Source organism: Lampetra planeri, chromosome 3 (assembly GCF_965212315.1).
Source record: "Lampetra planeri chromosome 3, kcLamPlan1.2.h2, whole genome shotgun sequence".
In the NCBI taxonomy this organism is placed as follows: Eukaryota; Metazoa; Chordata; class Hyperoartia; order Petromyzontiformes; family Petromyzontidae; genus Lampetra; species Lampetra planeri.
The window spans coordinates 28,418,679-28,426,377 of record NC_136109.1 but is presented as its reverse complement, the minus strand read 5'-3'; the positions used below and the strand labels follow the sequence as shown (position 1 = coordinate 28,426,377).

Sequence of the window (7,699 nt, the reverse complement as noted above, 5' to 3'; positions counted from 1 at the left end):
TGCCGTGTTCAGCGTCAGCGCGGGGACGTTCCACCGCCACCCCTCCCCGCCCCCGCCGGCCACCTCCCCCACATCCTCCAATTCCTTCCTCCGAGCGGCCGAATGGATTGTACCCAGAGCGGTGGCGCGCCTCACGCGTCTCAGCAACGTGAAGACGCGGCCGCGTGAGCGCGCGTCGTATTGCCGCCGATGCCGTTGATGCTGGAGTTGTTGTTGTTGAAGCTGTCGTTGTTTGCTGTTATTTCGCTCCGGGCGATGGGTTTCACGTTCCCACTCGATCTGCCGCTAGAGCGGCCGCAGCGCGCGGTGCCGGCGCCGCTCCGGGTGCCGTCGGGGCGGGTCGCGCGTCAGCGGCAGCCGAGCGCGGCGGAGCGTCCCGGGAACCGTGAAGTCGCGAGTCCGTCGGTGCTGCCCATACCCTCCGCGTGCGTTCCACGCCGGCCTTTAAAAATAAAAAATTAAGTTAAAATAATTCTAACCAACAACTCCGACATGAGGACACGTAAAATGAAAAAAATATTACGAACAAAACCGCGTACGAAATCGAGCCGGCCCGGATTCGAGCCGGCTGTGGTTTTCTGAATGGTGGCGATGGTGGCGGCATTTACCGTCACCTCAAGACGGTGGGAACACGGCGGACGCTGAGGCTTGCGCCGTGGCGGTGGGGAGTCCTGAACCAAACGCACGCACACACACAAGCACACGCGCATGTACATACACGTATAAAGACAAAGATCCCCCGTATAGCCTTAACAGACTGTTGGAGCAAGTGCTGGTAGCGAGCACCTATGCAGGCCGGCACGGCACACGAGGGGGTGGGTGGTCAACACCACGCCCGGTCGCCTTTGTCTCGCCAGTACCCATTCAGATAATCGTCACCGGTGTCGGCCGTGAGCGGGAATCGAACTCTGGGGAAGGGGGGGGGAGGAGATGCGGCTCCGTACCGGTGTAGCGGTCGTACTGCGCCGACAGCAGCTGGTACCCCATGCCCACGTGGGCGTGGTGGTGCGTGTGCACGTGCCGCTGCGATGGCGGCGGCGACGCTGCGCACCGCTCCGCCTCCTTGTCTCTCTCGCCGGCGCCGCCGGCGCCGCCGCTGGAACCGCCGCCGCCCTTGTCCGCGTCGTGCACGCACTTGTCGCTCATCTGCCGGCGAGCGGGAGAGAACGATCGGCGCGACGATCGGCGGCGGCCGAGCGCACAGCTCTCGTTGCTCGCGGGAACGCGATCTAACCGGAGTAGGTGGCGGCACCCGCCCGGCAGTCCCGGGGAGAGGTACACTGGACGTGGTGGGCCGTGCGCAGGAGTTTTGGATTGCCGGTGGATTGGAGCAGGTACGCGACTAGCGCGCGCACGTCGTGTGGGCGCTCGTCGCGTGTCTTTGCGTGTGCCCACCTGCGTGCGTTTGCGCGTCAACGTGCGCGCGCACGGGAGCGTGGGTGTGTGTGTGCATGCGTGCGACGCGGCCGCTCCGGCGAGCCAGAGCAAGGCCGGGCGGAAGCTCCATCCATCACTCAATTAGCCGCGCCGGCACGTGCGGCTAATTTTGCCAAATCACAATCGAGCAAAAAAAAAGAAAAACGTCCCCCAGGGCAGACGCGCGGTCGACGCCGTCCGTCATTCATCGCCGCCGTCTCCGAGGCCGCGCGTCAACGCCGCAATCGCGCGTCTGCCCGTCCGTCCTTCTGTCCATCTGTCCTCCCTTCTGTCCGTCCATCCGCGTGGTCCACTCATCCATCTGTCCAATCAGTCAGTCCGTCCATCTGCGCGTCAGCCCGTCCGTTTGTCAGTTCATCCATCCCAATGTTATGTTCCGTCTGTCTGTCCGCTGTTCTGTTTGCCTACCTGTCCGCCTGCCTGTCCGATGGTCTGTCCATTGATCACTTGTGCGTCCATCTGCATTCATCAGTCTATCCGATTATTCGTGGTTCCTTTCGTCCATCCACCCATCCGCCCACCCGCCCCTCTGTCTACCCATCTGTCCCCCTCTCGCCTTTCTCCGCCCGTGCGCCCGTCGGTCCGTGCGTGTGTCCGCGCCTGCTCACCACGCGAGGGCTGAGCGACGGCGAGCGGTTGCGGTAGTGCTTGGCGTGATGCTGCAACAGCTCCAGCGCCTTCGTCTCCCCGCCAGGCACCGCGACGCCGACGCCGCCGACGCCGCCGGCACCGCCCCCGCCGCCGGTGGCGGGCCTTCCCAGCCCGACCGGCGAGCCGCTGGGGCTGAGCGACGACGTCACCTTGTCGGGGTCCTCCCGCGAAATCCCGCCGCCGCCCCCGCCGGCCGCGGCTGCGGCCGCCACGGCGGCGCTCGCGGTGAGCTTCCCGTAGCCCTGGTAGGGGAACCCCGGGGGGTAGTAGGCGCCTGCAGGGAGCGGGGCGGGAGGAGACGAGGCGGAGGGGAGAGCAGCAGAGGGATTGGTAACGAGGCGGGCGCATCGGGGCCGCGGGCGGGGACGGTCGTTGCGAGCTGGAGGCGGGCGACGGGCGCCTTTGATTTAAAAAAACGCGCCGTACAAATAAATAATGATAGGAACTGAAATAAACCATCCCACGCTTTAATTAACGTGGCAGAAAGGCACGCGTGCGGGGGCAGAGAGCGTCTCGGAAGCACCCTCTCCCACCCTCTCCCTCTCTCCTTCTCCCTCTCGTCGGTGGGAACGCAACGCCGGCGGCGGCGCCGCCCGGGTCACCGCGACCACGATTATCGGTGGCAGTAACGGAACGCTCGTGGGGGTTGAGCGCGGCGGTGCCGCTGGCGCCGGGAGCATCGGCTATGTGCAGAGGAGCCGGCGAGGTCGCAGCGACTGCCGGCACCGTCGGGAGCGCTGCGTCGACCGCGTGAGCGCCGAACAACGCGCGGCGCAACACATCTGAGAGCATTCTAATAATTGATTCTGTATTTCATTGTGTTATTTATATTAGCAATAATTTTTTTTAAAGCAATTGCGATGCGCACGTGCGCGGACCTCTCCTAAGTAGGCTCGGCCTTAAATGCGTACCTTGTGTGAAGGGTGGCGGGGATATCGCCATTGGGGAGACAAAGGCGGCCAGGAGTGCTGCTGGCTACCCACCCCCTCGTGTGCCGTGCCGGCCTTCATAGGTGCTACTCGCTAAGGGCACTCGCCCCTACAGTCTGTTGCGGCCGTACGGGGGATCTTTGTGTGTAATCGCCCGCCTGGGTTCGATCGCAGGCTTCCTCATGCAGTGCCAGTTCGGGGCCGTGACCATCTTCTAACCCCGATGTCACGGAGCCAACTACGTCCCCTCCACCCCCCACCCCGCGCCGCCCCACCTCCCGACGTAAAACCCCCGGGTGACCGCGGCCTCGACGCTCACCCTGGAAGCCGTGCAGCAGCATGGGCGTGGCGGAGAGGCCCCGGTAGGCCGGGTGTCCCGCGTCGTACACCTGCGCGTAGCCGTACGGCGACACGTACTGCAGGTACGCCGCGTGCTGCGCCGCCGCCGCCGCCGCCGCCACCGCCGCCGCCTCGGAGCCCACGAGGACGCTGGGGCGGCCGTCGGCGGCCCTGGCCGGCGGCGGCTCCCGCCCGTCGCGGCCGTCGCGGCTCGTGCGGCCGTCGCGCCCGCCCGCCGCCGGCCCCGCCGCCGGCGTGGAGCGGGGATTGTCGGACGGGGTCGGGCACGAACCGGGCCTCCTCACCTCCCTGGAAGGGGCGGGGGGGAGGGGTAGTGGGGAAGAAGGGGGGGACGCGTCCCGTCCGTGCGTCAGTCGGGGAGGCGGTCGCTCGTCGTTCGCCCCCGGGAGCGCGACGCTTCGCCCGACGCGCCGACAGAAACCGCGCGGCGGTTCCCTTTCCTCGCTCGCGGCTCTCCGCTCGTCCCAAGCGCTGCGCTCTCCTTCGCCGCCGCGCCCGCACGAGTCGCTCTCGAGCGCGACCGCCACGCTCCCCCGCGGCCGTCTGCGCTCGCGCGCGACCCCTCCGCTCCGCTCCACCGACCTGCCGACGTCGTCGCGGGCGGCGTTGATGACGGTGGCGCAGGGCGGCTTCGCGGGGCTGCCCTCTCGCCGGGGCGGCTGGCCGGGCGGTCCCGGGTCCCGGTCGCGCCGGTCCTCGCGCTCCTCGTGCTGCCGCGGGCCGTACGGGAACGACGACGCCGACGGCGCCGCGGACGCCGGCGCCCACGCCTTGCCCGCCGCGCCGATCTGCTCGGCAACGCGCGCGGGACCGCGATTGGAACACATTGCCCCGGTCGTATGGGCCCCGTACTCTAGCCTGCGTCAATCCAGTGCCGTCAGAGTGTAATTCACCACACCCTGGGTCGGTGAAGGGTGAGTGCAGGGTCAGCTCAGATGTCACTCGCCACCGGTGCTGGCTACGGCAGAGTCGCCGAGTCAGTAGCGCCGTGTGCTAACGGCCGCACCAACGCTCGTCCCACGCTCACAACACCGAGACGCACGCGCACAGATACTCGCGTACACTCACACACGCACAACAACAACAGGCGCTTGTGCCAGACTAGGTGCACTTCGAGGCCACGTGAAATGTCAAATGCTCATTGTCAGGGGGTCAGAGCAAAGGTGCACTCTGCTAGCCGCCCGAGTACGGCTCGTTGGTGAGCATCACTCCTGCACCTTACCCACGCCACGCACACACCAACTCACACACACACACATACCAACTCACACACACAATCACACACACACACACACCAACTCACACACACGCCCACACACGCACACACACACACCAACTCACACACACGCCCACACACGCACACACACACACCAACTCACACACACACACCAACTCACACACACAATCACACACACCCAATACCTGCTTGTGGTGCTCCATTCCACCGTGCTTCCCGCTGTCCGCTCCGGGTTTAACCTCCTTGCGAGCACCGTCAACCGGCCTGCCTTGAAACTCCTCATTGTGAAAGTCCATCTGCTGCTGATGCTGCTGCTGCTGATGCTGCTGCTGCTGCTGCAGCTGCTGCTGGCTTTGCTGCTGATGTTGTTGATGATGATGCTGATGCTGACTATGCTGCTGATGCAACTGCTGCTGCTGATGCAGGTGCTGCTGTATCTGCTGCTGCTGAAGCTGCTGCTGATGCTGCTGCTGATGCTGCTGCTGCTGCTGCATGGATGCAGCTGTGTCCAGCACTCTGCTCGGCACTCCGGACTGCGCCATCTTCCCCATGTCCCGCTCCCCATCCTTGTCCTTCAGTTTCAAGTTCCCGGCACAAACGCCGCCGCCGCCACCGCCGCCGCCCGGGCCAGGGCTGGGGGTGGGCGAGCGGCTGTGCATCGTGGGGGTCGGCGTGCGGCCCACGGCAGCCGAGGGGACGGGCGGCTGGGACGGCGCCCGGGAGACGGTGGCCGAGGCGGGGGCCTTGTGGCGAGCGGATAGGCCCGGGTCGCGGTCTCCGTCCAGGCCGCCGCCGCCACCGGCCTCCAGCCTCCTCTCCCGCTCCAGCTCGCCGGGGCTCAGTTGCTGCGGGGGTGGGGGCCGCGTCGTCGCGTGGCCGGCAGGGAGGGGGTGGGGGGAGGGGTGGTGGTGGCGGTGATGAGGTCAGGGCTAGCGGCAAGGTGGTTTGACAGCATCATCTACTCGCTGCACTTGAGACACCCGTTTAGTCACGTTCCATGACCTGGATTTCAAGCCAGCGCAGACCTCGTCGCTCGACGATTCCTTTACTCGCTGAGTAAAACACCCCTCACCTCACAAACAGAGACCCCCCCCCCACCTGACCAAAAGAGATCCCCCCCCCCCCTCTGCCCAGCAGAGACCCCCTCACCTGACCAACAGAGCCCCCCCCTTCACCTGGCCAGCAGAGACCTCCTCACCTGCCCAGCAGAGACCTCCTCACCTGGCCAACAGAGACCCCCCTCACCTGCCCAGCAGAGACCCCCTCACCTGACCAACAGAGCCCCCCCCTTCACCTGGCCAGCAGAGACCTCCTCACCTGGCCAACAGAGACCCCCCTCACCTGACCAACAGAGACCCCCCCCCTCACCTGACCAACAGAGACCCCCCCCTCACCTGGCCAACAGAGACCCCCCTCACCTGACCAACAGAGACCCCCCCCCTCACCTGACCAACAGAGACCCCCCCCCTCACCTGACCAACAGAGACCCCCCCCCTCACCTGACCAACAGAGACCCCCCCCCTCACCTGACCAACAGAGACCCCCCCCCCTCACCTGACCAACAGAGACCCCCCCCCCTCACCTGCCCAGCAGAGACCCCCTCACCTGACCAACAGAGACCCCCCCCCTCACCTGACCAACAGAGACCCCCCCCCCTCACCTGACCAACAGAGACCCCCCCCCCCTCACCTGACCAACAGAGACCCCCCCCTCACCTGACCAACAGAGACCCCCCCCCCCTCATCTGACCAACAAAGACCCCCCCCCCTCACCTGCCCAGCAGAGACCCCCTCACCTGACCAACAAAGACCCCCCCCCCTCATCTGACCAACAAAGACCCCCCCCCTCACCTGACCAACAGAGACCCCCCCCCTCACCTGACCAACAGAGACCCCCCCCCTCACCTGACCAACAGAGACCCCCCCCCCTCACCTGACCAACAGAGACCCCCCCCCCTCACCTGACCAACAGAGACCCCCCCCTCACCTGACCAACAGAGACCCCCCCCCTCACCTGCCCAGCAGAGACCCCCTCACCTGGCCAACAGTGACCCCCCCCCCCCTCACCTGGTAGGTGATGCCCCTTTCGGATGCCGCGGCAGCGGCGGCCGCGGCCGCCAGCCGGTGCTGCTCCTGGTAGAATCGTTCGTAGTGGCGGTAGTTGGCGGAGTTGCCCAGCAGCTGCTGGTAGCCCTGCTCCACGTAGCCCAGGCCCGGGATGTAGGCGTAGTGCCCGTAGTACAGCGCCTGCGACGACCGCTGCTGCTGTTGCTGCTGCTGAATCACCGACTGCTGTTGCTGCTGCTGCTGCTGCAAGTGCTGTTGGTGCTGCTGCTGCAAATGCTGCTGCTGCAAGTGGTGCTGCAGCTGCTGCTGCTGTTGCTGCTGCTGCTGCTGCAGGTGCTGGTGGTGAAGGTGCTGCTGCAGGTGCTGCTGCAGCTGCTGATGCTGGTGGTGGCAGAACGTGAGGTCCGGCGCGCGTTTAGTCGCCTTCGCCTCCGCCGCGCTCTTCAGCGTCTCTTCCTCCTCGGGCTCCAGCTTCACCCGCACGGGGTGCGGACCCGCGACGACCTTGGGGTCCGGCGCCGCCGCCGGCGCCGTTCCTCCGCCGTTGCCGCCGTTGCCGCCCCCGGCCTTGCCGTAACCGCCGCCGTCGCCGTAGAGCTGCCCGTACGTCGGGGCGGCGTCCGCGTCCTTCTTCAGCTGGGGCGGCGGGCGGTCGCGCGTCTCGGCGCCGCCGCCGCCGCCCACCGTCTGCTCGCACGGCTGCCCCGCGCCGGCGGCGGCTGCGGCGGCGGCCATGCCGGCGGGGCAGCCGGCGGAGGGTCCCGGAGGCGGCGGCGCCGTCCCCCGGACGACCGCCGTCCCCGGCGCCGCCGTCCGAGCCCACGTCCGAAATGTCCGAGTAGGCGGCGGGGCTGGCGGTGGTGGGCGCCGACTGCCTGTCCGCGTCCGCCTTCACCATCACCGGCGGTAGCGGCGGCGCGCACCGGTGCTCGCCGGGGCAACGCTGGGCGCCGGCAGGCGAGTCCTGCCCGGGGCCGGCCCCTCGGCTGTTCGCCGGTGACGCGATCGTGCCGACGAGG

At 67.1% G+C, this 7,699-nt stretch overlaps 1 protein-coding gene across 1 annotated transcript; it reads right to left on the bottom strand.

The window, feature by feature from the left end:
- Positions 1-368: 368 nt before the first annotated feature.
- LOC144717201 (uncharacterized) lies at positions 369-7,493 on the bottom strand. Its single transcript, XM_078592563.1, has 8 exons — positions 6,681-7,493; positions 4,800-5,459; positions 3,960-4,165; positions 3,337-3,665; positions 2,046-2,362; positions 945-1,146; positions 615-671; positions 369-442 (listed from the first exon to the last, which is right to left on the bottom strand). The coding sequence occupies exons 1-7, from the start codon at positions 7,413-7,415 to the stop codon at positions 616-618; spliced, it is 2,505 nt and encodes an 834-aa protein (XP_078448689.1). The 5' UTR covers positions 7,416-7,493; the 3' UTR covers positions 369-442; position 615.
- Positions 7,494-7,699: the final 206 nt, after the last annotated feature.